The sequence below is a fragment of the Callionymus lyra genome, chromosome 10, assembly GCF_982586985.1.
Source record: "Callionymus lyra chromosome 10, fCalLyr1.hap1.1, whole genome shotgun sequence".
NCBI classification, from domain to species: domain Eukaryota; kingdom Metazoa; phylum Chordata; class Actinopteri; order Syngnathiformes; family Callionymidae; genus Callionymus; species Callionymus lyra.
Window position 1 is genome coordinate 4578150 of NC_141827.1, and position 20750 is coordinate 4598899.

The 20750-nt window shown below is 40.3% G+C and overlaps 1 protein-coding gene across 3 annotated transcripts; it reads left to right on the forward strand.

The window, feature by feature from the left end:
* The first annotated feature begins 410 nt into the window (after positions 1-410).
* On the forward strand, positions 411-19248 carry pxk (PX domain containing serine/threonine kinase). 3 transcript variants are annotated; one of them, XM_087800740.1, is made up of 19 exons: positions 411-662; positions 2352-2402; positions 3514-3561; positions 4472-4658; positions 5180-5257; positions 5737-5810; positions 5891-5965; positions 6971-7075; positions 8117-8218; positions 8282-8443; positions 11488-11605; positions 11669-11747; positions 11814-11862; positions 11926-12003; positions 13247-13333; positions 13393-13459; positions 13688-13747; positions 14395-14463; positions 18783-18925. In XM_087800740.1, exons 1-18 carry the CDS (start codon positions 558-560, stop codon positions 14412-14414), a joined length of 1545 nt encoding a protein of 514 aa, XP_087656866.1. In that variant the 5' UTR covers positions 411-557; the 3' UTR covers positions 14415-14463; positions 18783-18925. The 3 variants fall into 3 exon arrangements, with proteins under 3 accessions (XP_087656866.1, XP_087656864.1, XP_087656865.1); XM_087800738.1 differs by lacking the exon at positions 14395-14463 and having other exon boundaries at positions 18783-19248; XM_087800739.1 differs by lacking the exon at positions 14395-14463 and having other exon boundaries at positions 13396-13459; positions 18783-19248.
* Positions 19249-20750: the final 1502 nt, after the last annotated feature.

Below are 20750 nucleotides of genomic sequence, written 5' to 3' on the forward strand. Positions count from 1 at the left end.
CAAAAATATCAACAAAAAAATAAATAAATAAATAAACCATTTAACACATTTAAATGCATAATATTCCTGATCTGTACAGCAGGCAGACGGTAAAAATCATGAAACAAATATCTAGAAATTCATAAAATAAACAGAATAAATGAAATAATAAATATATATTTAAAAAAAACATAAGTTCACATTGTATGTTTTAATTAAATAACCTGTATTTTGCCGTTATACATTTAAGTAAGACTATAAAGAAGTAAAGACCAATGTTCATCATTATGTTCTCATTAAACCCGTTTATTTCATGTAAAGAGAAAAAAACCCGATTATTTCATAACAAAAATGGGACGATTCCCTTTCCAGACCAGCAGGTGGCGGTAGCGTGTCGCTGGTGTCGTTACGCAGCCTCGGTACGTGCGACGACGTAGATCGTTGACGTCTGACCGCAGAGGCTTGTTTACCGTAAATCTCGCCAGAGAAGCTTCTGTCCAGACGCCGCACTTCACGCGCTTCTCGCTCGCTTGAAAAGGCGGATCTCCGGGTCGGACTGTCGCCGCTGCTCCCGCGGGATGTCTTTCCAGGAGAAGCCGGTGGTTCCGGGCGGACAGTCGCCCGATGACACGGTTCCGCTGACGGCGGTGATCGAGACCAGTCAGAGCCTGCAGTCACACACGGTGAGAAGAAGCTCTGGTGTCACTCAAGTCTGTGTGGAAACATCTCGACAGTGGTTCTCACTTTAAGAACCTTCTGGTTAGTTCGGATCCAAAGACTAGTCTCTGCGTCACTGCTGTCGGATCTTCTCAGTTTCTGATCGATCCAGTTGATCACATTTAAATGTTGAGATAAATAAACAATGATTTATTTCTCTTAAAGCAAACGTCAGATCCAGAGGCCTTTCTGGTTCTGGTTCTGGATCCTTTACTTGGCTCAGGTTCTGGATCCTGTATATGGCTCTGGTTCTGGATCCTTTCCATGGCTCTGGTTCTGGATCCTTGTCACTGATGAAGCAATTTCCTGGAAAATCATCATCTCACCAAACTTGTCTTGATCACCAGTGCGACCTCGATCCAGGCCCGAACCGAACCGAACCGAAGCTCTTTTCAACACGTGAATGTTTTGCATTAAACGAAACCTAAGCATAAACCATGTAACAAACCAAGAATCCACCATTTTCCACGAGAATCTAAAATAAACGCATGGATTCGTCATTAAAGTTACATCTGAACAATATTGTAAATAATAATCAGATTCATACTTGAATATTGATCAATTATATTGATTTTAATCAAACAGTCATGTTTAATTTCTTTTTTAAAACCTTTTAAACCTTAACATTACATTGTCAAAGTTGTTGTTAAATACAACATTTATATATATATTTCCACACATCTTTATATGTTCTATAAATGTTCTTTGTCACCTTTTATTCACCTGTAAAACCTCGACACGGATCCTGACCGTCGTAAAGTCTCACCTGTGACTCACATGACCTGTTTGAATGTGATCAGGTTCCATCAATCATTCATCTCAAAGCTCTGGGACGGGTTCGTGTCCTCGGCGCCGGCTCTGGACCGCTCGTGGATCTGGTTTGACTTAAGTTAATGTGTAACAGCGTCAGAAACCGTACGTGAGATTCTTGATGTTTGCAACACGACTGCGATGAGAGTTTTCTCTACAGAACAGTCTTTAAAGTGTGTTTCGTGTCGTGGAGGTGAGACTCAGGATGTCCCGAACGTATGGAATCTGAAGAAAATCTTGATTCTCAAACGGATGACCTCCTCGTGCAGAGACTTCAGTTGATTTTTAGAACCTTGTGGGAGAAAAATCTTGCTTCTGTGCCGAGACAAGAGAAGTCTTTGTCCAGATCACACCTCCATGCCTGTGACTTCACGCTGGAATCATCATTACACAGGTTCTGTGTCGACAGAACTGCTCACTTCTTTCCTCCAGTGAAGATAAAGTAATGGTTTTGTTCCCCTTGTGAACGTCCTGCATCGTTTCTGTGTGAAAAACTCTTTGATTTGTCAAACCACTGATGTATAAAGTTTACAACGTGTTCCAAACCAGAATGACATGAAAATGCAATTTATTTTTTAAACATTTGACATCATTGAAGGACGTGCAGGAGGATAAACAAAACAGGGAGTTCATAGGTTTGAATCCCTAATAGTTTCTACCATTTTCTATAAATTTAGTTTCAATTTTCATGGTTCGATATCATCGCCTTCTTAAGGTTAAACCTGGAGAATCTCTGGGAAATGATGTTTCCTCAGGGTTGGATGTCAAATCAAAGTTCTTGTTCATGGTGTTGGAAAAGGATCCAGATGTTGTGATCTTTGAACGAAGTGTGTGTTTGTGTGCAGGAGTACATCATCAGGGTGCAGAGGGGCGTGTCCTCGGACAACACCTGGCAGGTAAGTCCAAGCGAAGGCTCGTGACTGAAACTAGTTCTTTAGATGAGTGGCTTTTAAAAGCTTAAATGACAAAAATGTGCTTTTGGAACCGATCGGGAACAAAGTTGTTTCTTTCTTCTTTTGTTGCTTGATTTTTATCATCAGAATGTGAAACTTATTTAACTCTAATCCTCGTGTTTCCTGTCAAGCCTGGTTTTTATTTAGCTTTCTGTCCGTTTAAGTTTCCTTTTCTTACAAAGATTATACATATTGAATAGCATTTGATTCCTCAATAAAAAAATCAACATATTTCTATTGAATTGATATTTATTTATTAAAATATAAAACATACTATAAAAGTGGGACTTCTTTTTGATTTTTTGTGGTGGTGTAACATTATAAAATAATTAAATTATATAAATGAAATAAAAGATACATTGAAATAAAGATTATAATTTAAAATGACATATAAATTGTAAATAATTAATAAAAATAAAATAAAGCAAAAAACACAATGTTTAATAAAAATAATATTAATGACCCTGGACAGCAGACGGACAAAAAAATCATTAAAATATTATAAGTAAATAAAATAAGAAAATAAACGTACAATATTGATAAATATAAACATTTAATTCAATAGTATTCATGGTCTGGACGGCAGATCAGCAAATCACCTGAAAAATCAGGTAGAAATCTCATTATTCTGTTTAATAAATTAACATTTCTGATTATATTCAATTAAAAAAAGCTTTTTACAATATCAGTTCATTAATTTTTATTATTTAATGACTTGCATACTCATTTAAATTATTTGATGTCTTTAAGCAAACTTGTTTTGAAATGCTTGATTGATTTAACTGAAGATTAAACCCTGGTGTTATGTCTGGGTCAAGGTGACCCGGAGGCCCGAAAACAAATATGTTTGAGGTATCCCTTGTGTTGTCTCTAACCCTGAGGTTACACCAGGGTTGGGATGTTTTTATGGGAAAACGAGGTTCAGATATTTTGGTGGTGTTTTACCATCTGGATCCAGGAGTCTTTTGAAGGAGCACTGATGGTTTGCACTCTCTGAGTGCTTTTGAAATGTATTGAAGTGTTTGGTTCACACGCCTGTCCTCGTCTCCTGCAGGTGATCCGTCGATACAGCGACTTCGACGTCCTCAACAGCAGCTTGATGGTGAGTTTGATTCGAGATTCTCTCGTTTACACACAAATGAAAACGTCACGGTCGCTCCACGTTACATCATCTTAAAGACAGACCTGATGATTCTTTCGTTCACACACTCATTCCTCCCTCTTCAAATACGTCTCAACGTTTCATGATCTTCATCAAAGTCTCTGTAGAACCACAGATCCAGAGTCAGTTCTCCGTGTTCCCAGGATAACAGGAAGTTGATGGATGTTCTGCTGAGGTTTCTGCCGCCTCATATCCTGCCCCGGTCTGACCTCAACATCAATCATTTGCTTCCATCAACATGAGCTCGAGAGTTGAAGCAACGTCTCATGTTTCAGAATCAAAACACTTTATTGTCAGTTTTGTAAACACAACAAGTACTCGTTTGTTTTTGTAGACCAGAATAAACCAGTCTCAACATATAAGTAAACATTGTTTATAAACCAGAGTATTAACTTGACTATCTTTTAAATGTTATAGATAAAGTATAATAAAATAAAATAATAAAAGAATGATTGACGGAGGAAGGTCCTTCACCTTCACCTGGTTCATGAACTTAACCTCCAGAAGATTCTTGAACCACAGACTCCATGACTCTGTTCCTACAACTGTGATGATGATTCAGGAGATGATTTTTTTTCTCCAACCGTCTTCATTTACGACATTAACCAACGGTGTTTGTTATCTTGCTTTTATGATCATCCAACCACAGACATGCGTATGTTTGTTTCTGCTGAATCCTGTCAGTCTCCACCCTGCCTGCACTCTCTTCTTCGCCCCAACATCTCCCTCGTCTCTCCACGAGTCTGATCATGTACTTTTTAACTTCCTCCTGATGTTTGTGTCTGTGAAGTACACATCAAACCCAACTGTCCAAGTACTTCCTACATACTTTCTGTCTTTCGTCCTCCAGGTCTCCGGCGTCACTCTTCCTCTGCCGCCCAAGAAGCTCCTCGGGAACATGGACCGTGAGTTTATAGCGGAGCGGCAGAGAGGACTGCAGGCCTACCTGGACTCCATTACCCAGCATCCTCTTCTCTCTGTGGCGCTGTCCGTCAAGAAGTTTTTGGATCCCAACAGTTACTCGGCCAACTACACAGGTCAGCAGGTCGACTTACATGTTATTGTTAATAATCGTTTAAAGAACGATCGCAGTATTACAGGGTTTAATTTAACATTTAACATCTTTTTATTTGAAATTGTTGTTGTTTGTTGTACATTTAGAGTTTTTATTTATTCAAAAGAATTAAGTCAATCATTTGTATATATGTTTGTTTTGTTTTATTTAATCATTGTATTGGCAAGAAAATCTTTTTTTTTCAAATTGAATTATATTTTTATCATATATCTTACATTAAAAATCAAAAATATTGGTATCATAGAAGCCATATCATCTTATTTAACATTTTAAGAGAATAAATAATATTAATTTAATGAGTAAAACATAATTTTTAATAAATGGAATCATAACTTTTGTTTAAAATATATAAATATTCATATTTTTGTATTGAATTATTAAAAAAAACAAAACAGAATTCATCCTTTAAATATACAAATGGTTGTAATCGATTATTTAAAAATGAAACATTTGTATTAAAAACGTCGTCTCTCTCTGTCGTAGAAATCGCGCTGCAGCAGGTCTCCATGTTCTTCAGGTCCGACCCGAAGTGGGAGGTGGTGGAGCCGCTCAGAGACATCGGTGAGACTTTCAATGTTTTCTGAGCCGAGAACGATTGATTCTCGCAGCAAAGATTTCTCATGGAAACCACCGCAGACAGAAAGCCTGACTCGGCGAGTTCCGAGGAAGACGGAGGCGTTCGAAGTGTAATATGACACCTTTTCGTAGAAACTTCTAGAGAAACATAGTTTTGACGTCACGAGATTGATTTGATGATCTGATTCTGGGATGTCGTCCTTTAATGCAAGAGTTCAAAGTAAATCAAGGGTTCGTCTAATGATGTGTTTTATCAGAAGTTCGGTTTGTTTCGTCAATATGTGACTCAGAGTCTTGATCAAATCACTTCCTTCTGATCGGATCCCTCGAGCTGGTCATGTGACTCTTCTGATCGGATCCCTCAAGCTGGTCATGTGACTCGTTGGGTCGCATCGCTGCACAACAGTTTGAAATGAAAGTGTTTTGTTTGTCGCGTCTGGTTCTGACGGTCCGACTGGTTCCAGGCTGGAGAATAAGAAAAAAGTACTTCCTGGTGAAAAACAAAGAACAGGCCAAAGAGCGATATGTGCTGAGCTGGGTGAGTGACAGCTGGAGCGGGTCAGAGTGACCCAACCAACCTTTACTTTACATGTGTGTGTGTGTGTGTGTGTTTTCAAGGTGGACCTGGGTCCAGATAAGTTCCTGTCGGACAAAGACCTGCAGTCAGCTGTTAAACTGCTGACCAGCTTCTCGGTACGAACGCTTGTGTTATTGCAGCTCAGTCGCCTCATGGTGTCAAGTATGTGGACACTCAGGGTGACGAAATCATGCACTTCCTGTCGGGGGGGATGGGAGGGCGAGGGGGGTCAGGGGGGTCGGGGGGGGTAACTAGTTCACAGCAAATTGATTTTGGAAAAGATCCAAAGATCCATCACTGAGAAGTGAAGTCTTGGTTTGATCTCAGCTTGTGTGTCTGTAAACCTGAGACAACATTCGATGGACGTCACATGACGTTAACAACTATTATCACCTTTATTTTAAACTGTTATTGTTCATCAGGGGTGCGTGTCTGACAATACTATAAATATATATATATATATATATATATATATATATATATATATAGTGATAGTGTAGTAACAAGTGTATATATATGTGTAATATGGTCCATTACTTACACTCGGGTGTGTGAGAAAAACATGAAAAATAAATGTTAAGTGTGTTGATATTTTCTCACAATAATTATATTTTTATAATTTTTAAAAATATATTTGAAAGTATATGTTTTAAGAGGCAACTGTGTGAACAAATACACAGGTTGTATGTGACAAATGTTCATCAGTTTACACAAAATTGCAGATATTATTTTCTGACAATAGGGGGAGCCAGAAACATCTATTTAATCTCCTTTATTCTTGCTTTAATCCTGTTCAAATCATAAATGTTGATGTTCTGCTCTTTATTTGGCCGTCAATGGAAGTTCAAATCTTCTCAAGCTCTTCCAAGGATCTGCAGGAAACTGATCAATATTTTCTCAAGTAAAACGACATAGACGTGGGCGTACTTTGTCCTTTAGCTCAGCTCTTTTGTCGCCTCAACAGAACAAAGGTGTCCTTATTACTATCATACTATCAATCTATGTTGTTTCAATTCTCTTTCATTCTGAATATGTCGTTGGATTCGTCTGCGTCTTGAATCTGAATTATTTGGAGAACAAAATCATTGCAGGACTAACCTGGTCTTGTTTTCTGTCTGCAGAGTCCGTACATCTGTCCGCTCGTCTTCTCCAGCACCAGCGAGTCGTCGGCTCTGCTCATCCGACCGTTCAGCGACAAAGGTTCTCTGAGGGACCAGATCTGTAAGGTGCGTCTCCCTCCGTGACCAGCAGGGGCTCGAACGAATCTTCTATTTAACTAAACTTGACCGAAACTTCAGCAGCGTTTATGAAGTCTGTGTATAACTGTTGACGTCAATCATCTCTGTTCCTTATCTTTGCATCCTCTTAAGATTTTAAGTTAAGTTTTTCTCCTTTGATCTACACCAGGGGTGGGCAATTACAATTCTTCAAGGGCCACATTTAATTCTGTGAATGTTGTTAGGGGCCGTCAAGCAAAAAGAAAGAAGAAGAAATCCCTTAAAAAAATTCATCATTAGGCCGTGACATTTATTAAGATAAATAAGCTGCAATTTTATTCTTGTATAGATGAGTTTTTTTCAAAACATTTCTTCAATTTACTTTAAAAAATGAAGGATTAATATATATACAAAAAAAAGAAGGAGGGATGTGTAAATAAAGGGCCGCATAAATACGGTCAAAGGGCCGCATGTGGCCCCCGTGCCGCACTTTGCCCAGGTTTGATCTATACTCCACAATTGCACTTTATCTCTTTGCATTTTGTTCTTTTTTGGTTTGCCCTTAGTTTTTTTTTTATTGATTTTTGTTATTTTTTATTTGTACTTTGTTCTTGCTTTCAGGAAACTTCTATGTTGACTGGAAACATAATTTCCGAAGGATTAATATATCTAATCTAATCTTAACCCCTGACATTTTAATAAATAATAATAATAATAATAATAATAATTTCTATTTATATAGCGCCTTTCTATCAAACGCATGAACATGAATCTACCTTGAGTTTGATCAAACCATCCTGAAGGCCTCATACATCATGTTGTCATGGCCTCCAGAACCAGCCCCGCCGCCCCCCCTTGTAAATCTGGATTAATTCTCCAAATCCATTCAGATTCAAACCCGGCAGTTAATCTTTAAATCCAGATTGACGGTCACAGTAGAAAAAGTCCAATAATCCAACGTAACATAAAATCTGTTTTCTTGAGTTCTACCATCAAACATCAAGGTTTTGATCATGGATCACATGTTCATCTGAGGTTCTGATGTTGCAGGTGAAGCCCAAAGAAATCTACCTGAAGAAGTACTGTAGCCCCAGGAAGAGTCAGGGTCTGGAGCTGTCGCACATCAAGCTCTACGGACGACAGATCCTGGAGGTGTTTCCCTCATCATCTCGCACCATCTGAAGACCTTCTCCTGACGCTGCTCTCTGGGTTCAGGCTCTCAAGGTCCTCCACGACGGAGGCTTGTTCTACGGACACCTGCACGCCGCCAACGTCGCGCTGGAGGACGACGTGTGTCGGCTGCTGGACGTGGAGAACGGCATGCTGGGAGTTCCGTCGATGCTGCGGCCGGCTTTCACTCAGCTCAGGAAGATTAATGTGCGTCACAAACACACAAACGCACAAACACACAAACACACAAACACAAAGATTTGTGACCTTTGGTCACATGATCTGTAGCAGTTTTTTTTAACAGGAAGTTATAAACTTACATTGTGGAAGTTTATCATAAGAATATTGACTTTAACATTTGAAAGTTTTTTTCAAAGTTTCTTTTTAAGAATTTAATAGTTTCTTAATATTTTAATTCAAACATTTTATATAAACAAGTTGCATTAGTTTTGTCTTTTTTTATCAATTTAAATAAAAATATTTTCATAATAATTTATTTTTTATTTAATTTGATATTCTTACTCCAGTTACTTGAAAAATATATATTATAAATAACTTTCTTTTTAATTAAATTTTTAAAAATGGTTTATACAAACATTTTATATTTTATCTAAAGGGCTATAAAATAACAGACAGTTTAAGGGACAGTTTTAAGTCTCTATTAGACTCAGAAAATCAAACTCTGTGTAAAAAAAAAAAAAAAAAAAATACATTAACAAACATATATATATTTATTTTTAAAATATTTATAAAAAAAACTTTAATATGCACATTTTTTAGATTAAATTATTAAATAAAAACGAATTCTACCTTTCGATATAAAATTATTTAATTCAATCTTAAAAAAAAATACATTTGAATGAAATTTAAATAAATGATCTAATGCTTAAAACATTTTTAAATAAAAAATTAAAGATTTGTACTGTTTAAAAAATCTGATATAATTCCATATCGTGTGTGAAACTGTCCTCATGTGTGCAACTGTCCTTGTGTGTGTAAATGTCCTCGTGTGTGTAACTGTCCTCGTGTGTGTAACTGTCCTTGTGTGTGTAAATGTCCTTGTGTGTGTAACTGTCCTTGTGTGTGTAAATGTCCTTGTGTGTGTAACTGTCCTCGTGTGTGTAACTGTCCTTGTGTGTGTAAATGTCCTTGTGTGTGTAACTGTCCTTGTGTGTGTAAATGTCCTTGTGTGTGTAACTGTCCTCGTGTGTGAAACTGTCCTCATGTGTGTAAATGTCCTTGTGTGTGTAACTGTCCTCATGTGTGTAACTGTCCTCGTGTGTGTAACTGTCCTCGTGTGTGAAACTGTCCTCGTGTGTGAAACTGTCCTCGTGTGTGAAACTGTCCTCGTGTGTGTAACTGTCCTCGTGTGTGTAACTGTCCTCGTGTGTGTAACTGTCCTCGTGTGTGTAACTGTCCTCGTGTGTGAAACTGTCCTCGTGTGTGTAACTGTCCTCGTGTGTGTAACTGTCCTCGTGTGTGTAACTGTCCTCGTGTGTGTAACTGTCCTCGTGTGTGAAACTGTCCTCGTGTGTGAAACTGTCCTCGTGTGTGAAACTGTCCTCGTGTGTGAAACTGTCCTCGTGTGTGAAACTGTCCTCGTGTGTGAAACTGTCCTCGTGTGTGAAACTGTCCTCGTGTGTGAAACTGTCCTCGTGTGTGAAACTGTCCTCGTGTGTGAAACTGTCCTCGTGTGTGAAACTGTCCTCGTGTGTGAAACTGTCCTCGTGTGTGTAAATGTCCTCGTGTGTGAAACTGTCCTCGTGTGTGAAACTGTCCGCGTGTGTGAAACTGTCCTCGTGTGTGAAACTGTCCTCGTGTGTGTAACTGTCCTCGTGTGTGTAACTGTCCTCGTGTGTGTAACTGTCCTCGTGTGTGTAACTGTCCTCGTGTGTGTAACTGTCCTCGTGTGTGTAACCGTCCTCGTGTGTGTAACCGTCCTCGTGTGTGAAACCGTCCTCGTGTGTGTAACCGTCCTCGTGTGTGTAACCGTCCTCGTGTGTGAAACCGTCCTCGTGTGTGAAACCGTCCTCGTGTGTGAAACCGTCCTCGTGTGTGAAACCGTCCTCGTGTGTGAAACCGTCCTCGTGTGTGTAAATGTCCTCGTGTGTGTAACTGTCCTCGTGTGTGAAACTGTCCTCGTGTGTGAAACTGTCCTCGTGTGTGAAACTGTCCTCGTGTGTGAAACTGTCCTCGTGTGTGAAACTGTCCTCGTGTGTGAAACTGTCCTCGTGTGTGAAACTGTCCTCGTGTGCGTAACCGTCCTCGTGTGCGTAACCGTCCTCGTGTGCGTAACCGTCCTCGTGTGCGTAACCGTCCTCGTGTGCGTAACCGTCCTCGTGTGTGTAACCGTCCTCGTGTGTGTAACCGTCCTCGTGTGTGTAACCGTCCTCGTGTGTGTAACCGTCCTCGTGTGTGTGTGTAACTGTCCTCGTGTGTGTAACTGTCCTCGTGTGTGTAACCGTCCTCGTGTGTGTAACCGTCCTCGTGTGTGTAACCGTCCTCGTGTGTGTAACCGTCCTCGTGTGTGTGTGTGTAACTGTCCTCGTGTGTGTGTGTAACTGTCCTCGTGTGTGTAACCGTCCTCGTGTGCGTAACCGTCCTCGTGTGCGTAACCGTCCTCGTGTGCGTAACCGTCCTTGTGTGTGTAACCGTCCTCGTGTGTGTAACCGTCCTCGTGTGTGTAACCGTCCTCGTGTGTGTAACTGTCCTCGTGTGTGAAACCGTCCTCGTGTGTGAAACTGTCCTCGTGTGTGTAACCGTCCTCGTGTGTGAAACTGTCCTCGTGTGTGTAACCGTCCTCGTGTGTGTAACCGTCCTCGTGTGTGTAACCGTCCTCGTGTGTGTAACCGTCCTCGTGTGTGTAACCGTCCTCGTGTGTGTAACTGTCCTCGTGTGTGAAACCGTCCTCGTGTGTGAAACTGTCCTCGTGTGTGTAACCGTCCTCGTGTGTGTAACCGTCCTCGTGTGTGTAACCGTCCTCGTGTGTGTGAAACCGTCCTCGTGTGTGTAACCGTCCTCGTGTGTGTAACCGTCCTCGTGTGTGAAACCGTCCTCGTGTGTGTAACCGTCCTCGTGTGTGTAACCGTCCTCGTGTGTGTAACCGTCCTCGTGTGTGTAACCGTCCTCGTGTGTGTAACCGTCCTCGTGTGTGTAACCGTCCTCGTGTGTGTAACCGTCCTCGTGTGTGTAACCGTCCTCGTGTGTGTAACCGTCCTCGTGTGTGTAACCGTCCTCGTGTGTGTCTCCAGACTACAGAGAGCGTCGACGTCTTCTGCTTCGGACACGTACTGTACGAGATGACGTACGGTCATCCGCCCGAGAGCGTCCCCGTGGACGAGTATCCGTCCGTGTCCTTCACAGCTGTGGGTCAGTAGTTCACGCCTCGGTGGTTCCAGGAGATGTTTCCTCACGTTCCTCTGTGTGGTCCAGTGTCGGTGCTGCAGTCCATCCTGTCCACGGAGGCCTGCAAGAGTCGGATGCCGACGGTGACGCAGATCATTCAGACGCCGTGAGTTTGACGCTTCACAGAGGATTGACCTTTGACCTCAACATGTCGTTTCATGGATGTTTGCAGCTTGTTCAGTGACGTCTCGCTCCAGCACTCGGAAAAAGTCCACATCAGAGTGAGTTTGACGCTGAAATATAATACTTTATAGTTAAAGTATTTATCTGGTGTTTGTCTGCAGGTTCCCAGCAGAATCAAAGAAGCACTGAAGACGGCGAAGGAGAGTCTGGAGAAGAGACTCCAGGAGGAGCAGAGACTGGTGCGTTTAGTTCATTAAAAAGATTATATTTTTATTTATGAATGTAAATCAAGGTGTGTTTGTAAAGAAAAATACAATTATGTATTCATAAGTTGATACAAAACTGTTAAAATTCTATATGAAAAAGTTTTTATTTAGTTTTACCGCTAGTTTGCTCAATGCTAGCAAACATTTGTTAGCGTACATTAGCTAGCATTATGCTAATTGAAAGAAGACTATAGATAGTTAGCTTATTGCTAGCCAACATTAGTTGGTGTACATTTGCTAGCATGATGCTAACTAAGAGAAGAATATAGATAGTTAGCTTAATGCTAGCAAACATTAGTTAGCCTCAGTTTGCTAGCATTATGCTGACTAAAAGAAGACTATAGATAGTAAGCTTATTGCTAGCCAACATTAGTTGGTGTACATTAGCTAGCATGATGATAAATAAAAGAAGACTATAGATAGTTAGCTTAATGCTAGCAAAAATCTGTTGGTGTACATTAGCTTGCATTATGCTTACTAAAATACGATTATAGATAGTTAGCTTGTTGCTAGCCAACATTAGTTGGCGTACATTAGCTAGCATTATGCTAACTAAAAGAAGACTATAGATGGTTAGCTTAATGCTAGTAAACAATAGTTGGCGTACATTAGCTAGCATTATGCTAACTAAAAGAAAACTATAGATAGTAAGCTTAATGCTAGCAAACATTAGTTGGCGTACATTAGCTAGCATTATGCTAACTTAAAGAAAACTATAGACAGTTAGCTTAATGCTAGTAAACATAAGTTGGCGTACATTAGCTAGCATTATGCTAACTTAAAGAAAACTATAGACAGTTAGCTTAATGCTAGTAAACATAACTTGGCGTACATTAGCTAGCATTATGCTGACTAAACGAAAACTATAGATAGTTAGCTTAATGCTAGCAAACATTAGTTGGTGTACATTAGCTAGCATAATGCTAACTACAAGAAAACTTTAGATAGCTGGCTTAATGCTAGCAAACATTAGTTGGCGTTTATTAGCTAGCATTATGCTAACTAAAAGAAGATTTGTAATAATATATTCCTGAACATCATTGCTCTGATTCTTTGTGATTTATTTCACAGAAACCTTCCTTGTCAGGTTCATTATTGTTATTTTATTATTATATTAATTATTATTATTCAAAGATGGAAATAAATTTCTGATTTTAAAGGTCAATCTCTTGATCGGCTCAAAATCAACATGTCAGTAACTGTCGTTCGGTCACAGCTGCACCAGCACAGACGTCTGACCAGAGCTCAGTCGCACCACGGCTCTGAGGAGCAGAAGAAGAGGAGGAAGATCCTGGCGAGGAAGGTGAGGTCGGCGCGACATCACCAGACGTCGTGACTTCACCAGACGTTTGTTCTCCGCAGCAGAAGTCAAGACAGTCGGCGTACGAGAACGAAGAAGACGTGTCTGTGAGGAACAACAACAACTCGGGTTCGTCTCGTCAGATCAGATCTGGTTTGATGGTTACATGATACGTCACATGATACGTCACATGTCCAGCAGTAAATAGAAATAAATCAAGATTGAAAATCTCTTAATTCACTCTTTTGTAGAATCCTCATGTAAATGTTTATTGTGTGCATATATAAACTTCACTCTGGCGTAGGAATCTCTGTGAATTCTCTATAAAGTGGTTAATATTAGGGTTGTTGTTTTTAGGTTCTGGGGCCAGTTCTCCGCCCACGTGTCCCTCCTCTCCGACCCCCCCTGCAGCCACCGGTAAGTCACTGCAGCGTCTGCCTATCTAACCTTATCTGGCGCCCCCTCGTGTTGAGTCTGTGCTACAGCACCGTTACCAGCAGCATCCTGACTTGAACCTGATGACGTTCTCGTGTGTCGTTGCAGTGATAAGATCTGATGTCTGGACACAAACTACTGTTTTAAGTGTTGAACAGTCTTTTGTCCTGCCAGGGTTTCTAGAAAGATAGTTTTGAAGTTACAATCTCAGTTTTCATAGACCGTTATTCTCAGAAACATCTATGATGACAGTTGTAAATAATGCTCCGAATGTTTGTCAAGATGACGATATAGTTACTGACTTAGGTTAGGTTTATTTTGATCAATAATATGTATCATTGCTGATTTAAAACGTTGATTTGAATACGTCATGCCAAGAACACCAGAATTAAAATATGAGATAAAGTCAAAGTAAAAGTGAACTATGAAGCGTAAATGTTGTTATGTTAAGATTATTGTTAGAAAGAAAACTATTCTGTGCTTCCTTTTTCCTAATGACCATCTTTAACTTCCTGTTCCTTGTGATTAACTCTTTAATTGCACCGATGTAATGAATCTCTCTGTGTCATCGTCTCCCTCCGTCCTCTCCTCCTGTGATCAACTGTCTTCTCTCTCCTTCCTGTCTCCAGTCGAGCATGTTCCATTCTGACGTGTCGTGGGTAAAGTACCAGACTTGACATGTGGACGAGCACCAGAAGGTCCTGCCGCTCTGTAAAGTGGTCGTACTGTGTAGCTTTCCAGCAAGCTCGCCAAAACAAACCCCGTCAATCACTTTACATGAACAGACGAGATGATCAACTTCCTGCTTCATCTTCCACTAGTCGTTGAAACTGTTCAATGTAGACTTTTAGTTAAATATTCTTAGAAAACGTGACGTAAATATTTATTCTTGTGATTTAAAGAACATCAAAATATCACCAAGAACTTCATTATTGCTCTTAATTACTTTATTTAACATCAATGTTGAGTTTTTATTGTTATTATTAGCAGTGATATTATTGTTGTTATTATTGTTAAAGTACTTATTTTTATTATTATTAGTGATATTATTGTTGTTATTATTGTTAAAGTACTTATTGTTATTATTATAAGTGATATTATTATTTTTATTATCAAAGGTTTTATTATTGTTAGCATTAAGCTAACTATCTATAGTCTTTTAGTCAGCATAATGCTAGCTAATGTACGCTAACTGATGTTTGCTAGCATTAAGCTAACTATCTATTGTCTTCTTTTAGTCAGCATAATGCTAGCTAATGTATGCTAACTGATGTTTGCTAGCATTAAGCTAACTATCTATAGTCTTCTTTTAGTTAGCATCATGCTAGCTAATGTACGCTAACTAATGATTGCTAGCATTAAGCTAACTATCTATAGTCTTCTTTTAGACAGTATAATGCTAGCTAATGTACGCTAACTGATGTTTGCTAGCATTATGATAACTATCTATTGTCTTCTTTTAGTCAGCATAATGCTAGCTAATGTATGCTAACTGATGTTTGCTAGCATTAAGCTAACTATCTATAGTCTTCTTTTAGTTATCATAATGCTAGCTCATGTATGCTGACTGATGTTTGCTAGCATTAAGCTAACTATCTATAGTCGGCGATGACTGAGAATCAGAGGATACAGTCGACTCCTGCAGCTTTTAAAGCTGTTTTTTAGTTCGATTAATTCAATCAAAGGAGAGGGAAACAATCGGAAAAGAAATTGGCAAAAGAGAACAACACAACACAACACAACACAACAGCAGGAAAAAGAGTCTGTTGTGTCTTCAGGGAGCAATGGTGTGTTTTTCCTCTGCTGGCTTGAAAGCAAACGTACGACCATCTTTATTAAAACCTCACAACCTCCAACACAAACCCTCAGATGATGGTTGGAGATTGTGATCCATCGTCTTGTGTGTCTGCATGTTTATGTGTGTTTTTTTTGTCAACTTGTTTATTGACTTTGCAGCCGAACCACCTTTTGTTTGGACGATAATCAGTCGCTTGATGTTCTTTACGGAACCTTTCCTACGACGCTTGTGTTACCAAAACAACCTCTTGTACAAGTTGTGAGTCTGGATACACAACTTTAAAGGCGTGTTTATGGTTCAGTGAGTTCAAGGATGAAACAGAACGCAGGAGCGTGTTCAGCCCTGATGACTGTGTTGGTTGTGGTCACGAGCTGAGCCAAAAGAAACAGTGTCTCCGGGGGAGCAGACTCGGGACACAGAGTTTCTCAGTTAATAAAAAACAGATTTGATCTTTTTCTAAACGCACAATTCTGAATAAAGACGCAGCAGAAGTGTTGACGGTGTTTGTTGATCCAGCCTGACGTGAAGAAAAGAATCTTTTACAAAGAGGTTGTTGGTTCACAACTGAGAAGGTTGTGGTTTCACTGCAGTGACACGTTTCTTCTGGGTTCTCTCAGGCTGATGTTCTCTCAGGCTGATGTTCTCTCAGGCTGATGTTCTCTCAGGCTGATGTTCTCTCAGGCTGATGTTCTCTCAGGCTGATGTTCTCTCAGGCTGACGTTCTCTCAGGCTGACTTTCTCTGAGGCTGATGTTCTCTCAGGCTGATGTTCTCTCAGGCTGATGTTCTCTCAGGCTGATGTTCTCTCAGACTGACGTTCTCTCAGGCTGATGTTCTCTCAGGCTGACGTTCTCTCAGACTGACGTTCTCTCAGGCTGATGTTCTCTCAGGCTGACGTTCTCTCAGACTGACGTTCTCTCAGGCTGACGTTCTCTGAGGCTGATGTTCTCTCAGACTGACGTTCTCTCAGGCTGACATTCTCTGAGGCTGATGTTCTCTCAGGCTGATGTTCTCTCAGGCTGACGTTCTCTCAGACTGACGTTCTCTCAGGCTGATGTTCTCTCAGGCTGATGTTCTCTCAGGCTGATGTTCTCTCAGAATGATGTTCTCTCAGACTGATGTTCTCTCAGACTGACGTTCTCTCAGGTTGATGTTCTCTCAGGCTGATGTTCTCTCAGGCTGACGTTCTCTCAGGCTGATTTTCTCTCAGGCTGACGTTCTCTCAGGTTGATGTTCTCTCAGACTGAGGTTCTCTCAGACTGAGGTTCTCTCAGACTGAGGTTCTCTCAGGCTGATGTTCTCTCAGGCTAATGTTCTCTCAGACTGATGTTCTCTCAGGCTGATGTTCTCTCAGGCTGATGTTCTCTCAGGCTGATGTTCTCTCAGGCTGATGTTCTCTCAGAATGATGTTCTCTCAGACTGATGTTCTCTCAGACTGACGTTCTCTCAGGTTGATGTTCTCTCAGGCTGATGTTCTCTCAGGCTGACGTTCTCTCAGGCTGATTTTCTCTCAGGCTGACGTTCTCTCAGGTTGATGTTCTCTCAGGCTGAGGTTCTCTCAGACTGAGGTTCTCTCAGACTGAGGTTCTCTCAGGCTGATGTTCTCTCAGGCTAATGTTCTCTCAGACTGATGTTCTCTCAGGCTGATGTTCTCTCAGGCTGATGTTCTCTCAGGCTGACGTTCTCTCAGGCTGAAGTTCTCTCAGGCTGACGTTCTCTCAGGCTGACGTTCTCTCAGACTGATGTTCTCTCAGACTGATGTTCTCTCAGGCTGATGTTCTCTCAGGCTGACGTTCTCTCAGGCCGATGTTCTCTCAGACTGATGTTCTCTCAGGCTGACGTTCTCTCAGGCTGACGTTCTCTCAGGCTGATGTTCTCTCAGACTGATGTTCTCTCAGGCTGATGTTCTCTCAGGCTGATGTTCTCTCAGACTGATGTTCTCTCGGGCCGATGTTCTCTGCTTGTTCCTTTCATCGTCTTCTCTGCTCTTCTTGTTTTTGGGATCTGAGAGTGAAAGTCACTCAAGTCACCATCAGTTCCATCTATGAAGATCTAAAGTCTACATGAAGAAAACATGTTCGTAATCTCCGTCCCTTAATCAATGACTGATGCGAAGGTCGCTGAATACTAGTCATAATGTTTTGGCTCGTCAGTGTTTCTTCATTGAGTTGAACCGATGGTGAAGTGAGTTCTATTGACCTGCAGCTGCTGGTTACTGGTTACTAACTAGTCTCTCAAATTGATTCATGAACGATGTGTTTGTTCCTATAGATTTTCATCCAAATTGGTATTTGTATTTAACTTGTATTTAACTTCTTTTCCACTTGTATTTAACTTGTATTCAATGTTTATTTAAATGTTATTTTATTAGTATTTTCCTTTTATTTAATTTGTATTTAACTTTTAATTTATTTGTATTTAACTTTTATTTTATTAGTATTTAACTTTTTTAAAAACTTTTATTTACTTTGTAATTCATTTGTATTTAACTTTTATTAATTTGTATTTAACTTTAATTTAATTTGTGTTTAACCTTCATTTAACTTTTCATTAACTTGTATTTATTTGTATTTAACTTTTATTTAACTTTTATTAAACTTGTATTTAACTTTTATTTAACTTTTATTAAATTTGTATTTAACTTTTATTTACCTTGAATTTAATTTGTATTAAACTTGTATTTAACTTTAATTTAACTTTAATTTAACATGTATTTATCTTGTGTTTATTTAATTCCTTGACTTTACTTTTCTTTTCTCAACACTGGCTTTAAACTGATTGTTATTGAGATGAACTTGAACGAAGATTCCATCAGATGTTGAAGATTTTTATGCTTTTATTATTTTACTAAATAAACTTTCCTTTAATATCGTGATAATTACAGAAGCAAAAGTGAACTTGTTTCGCAGACATTTGTTACATCTGAGTAAATCCAGTTGATTCTGACGTTTTATTATTTCAGTGACGCACGTTTGATTGACAGTGAGACCAGTTGAGATTTAAAAAAACACGTTTGATTGACAGTGGTCGACGTGATGTGTTTGAACCAGTTTTGATAAAAAAAAAAAACACGTTTGATTGACAGCTGTGGAAGTGATGTGTTCGAACTAGTTAAGAGTAAAAAAAACATGTTTGTTGGTAACCACGGTAACCAGCTCCTGCAGAGTCTTGTCCACGGTCTCCAGTCGCTGGATCTAATTGTTGTGGTTCAATCCTGCAGGAGTCCAGGATGCTGCTCCTCCTCCCCCTCCGCCGCCTCCTCCTCCTCCTCCTCCGCCTCCCTCGCTCCTGGGCGCCCCCCCCGCCCCTCCTCCGTCCTCGGGCGAGGCGGCGGGTGGAGGTCGCGGTGGAGGTCGCGGCGCCCTCCTCAGCTCCATCCAGTCCTTCAGTAAAGGAAAACTGAAGAAGTCCCAGACCACAGACCGCAGCCGACCGGACCTCTGACCGCCATCTTGGACCCACAATGCACGGCGGTCGGCGTCGCTCCCTCGGATGTGAAAGCACAGGATTATTCTCGTCCACCTTTTTCTCTCTCTCTCTCTCCGCTCTTCAGGTTTTCTCTTTTTCGGGGGGATTGAAAACTGTTGAAAGACTCGCCCCAGAAACTGCAGGACTTTGTGACTCACGGATGTTTCACTGCAGGATCTCAGTGTCTCTTCACGACGTGATTAAAGATGTTGTCCTCAGTCTTCACGCTTGTTCTTCATGTCCATCAACCTGCTCTAGGCCGAAAGAAAGAAGGGATGAAGATTTTCATACTTAAGAACAAAACAAGATCAATAGATGCAAAGATTTACACAAGTTGTCGTTTAATTGTCAATTATTTTAATATATTTACACAAGTGATCTCAATATGGAACCTATGAAGTTTATCTTTCTATCCATATCTTTCTATTGCATTATCTATCTCTTGCTATATCGCTCTATCCATCGCTCTATCCATCGCTCTATCTATCCATCGCTCTATCCATCGATCGCTCTATATATCCATCACTCGATCGATCGCTCTATCTATCCATCGCTCTATACATCACTCTATCGCTCTATACATCGCTCTATACATCGCTCTATCGCTCTATCCATCGCTCTATACATCGCTCTATCGCTCTATCTATCGATTGCTCTATCCATCGCTCTATCTGTCCATCGCTCCATCTGTCCATCGCTCTATCCATCCATCGCTCTATCCATCGCTCTATCTATCGATTGCTCTATCTATCCATCGCTCTATCTATCCATCGCTCTATCTCTCCATCGCTCCATCTGTCCATCGCTCCATCTGTCCATCGCTCTATCCATCCATCGCTCTATCCATCCATCGCTCTATCCATCGCTCTATCTATCCATCGCTCTATCCATCGCTCTATCTATCGATCGCTCTATCCATCACTCTATCTATCCATCACTCTATCCATCCATCGCTCTATCTATCCATCGCTCTATCTATCGATTGCTCTGTCCATCGCTCCATCTGTCCATCGCTCCATCTGTCCATCGCTCTATCCATCCATCGCTCTATCCATCCATCGCTCTATCCATCCATCGCTCTATCTATCCATCGCTCTATCTATCGATTGCTCTGTCCATCGCTCTATCTATCGATTGCTCTGTCCATCGCTCCATCTATCCATCGTTCCATCCGTCCATCGCTCTATCCATCCATCGCTCTATCCATCCATCGCTCCATCTATCCATCGCTCTCTCGCTCTATCTCTCACTCTATCTATGGCTCTATATCTAATATAACTTTTGAAAAACATGTTACTATGATTAAAGTTTAATTCAAAATGATGTTTTTGTTAATCGCTCAAGATATATTTACGATAAAGAATTGAGAAGAAAAAAAAAGAAGCTAAATTAAAATGACTTGATCTATGTTTCGTGTTGAAATATAAAATATTTGATCAGATAGTGGGAGGAAACCAGAGAGAAACAGACACAAGCACAGGAGGAACATATGAACTGTTGACGTGTTCCCTGAGTTTTATTGTCGACCTCTCTAGGTTCTCGCCCCGGGTAGCTGGGATCTACTCTCACCAAGATCGTGGGAAAAGTGCAGCCTTTTGACTGTATTTCTGTGACCTTAGTGAGGTCAAAGATCATGTAGAGACAAACAATTTTCACTTGGATTTTTTTTTTCATTTATTACTAGTTCAACTCTAAGTGGATTTTTTGTTTTAACTGTTAA

What these genes read in the sequence shown, in the direction of transcription:
- pxk (XM_087800738.1), top strand. Translation starts at nt 558, where the DNA reads ATGTCTTTCCAGGAGAAGCCGGTGGTTCCGGGCGGACAGTCGCCCGAT. An exon ending in AGAGCCTGCAGTCACACACG is followed by an intron (nt 663 to 2,351) that starts GTGAGAAGAAGC and finishes GTTTGTGTGCAG; the next exon opens with GAGTACATCATCAGGGTGCA. An exon ending in GGAAGATCCTGGCGAGGAAG is followed by an intron (nt 13,334 to 13,392) that starts GTGAGGTCGGCG and finishes TGTTCTCCGCAG; the next exon opens with CAGAAGTCAAGACAGTCGGC.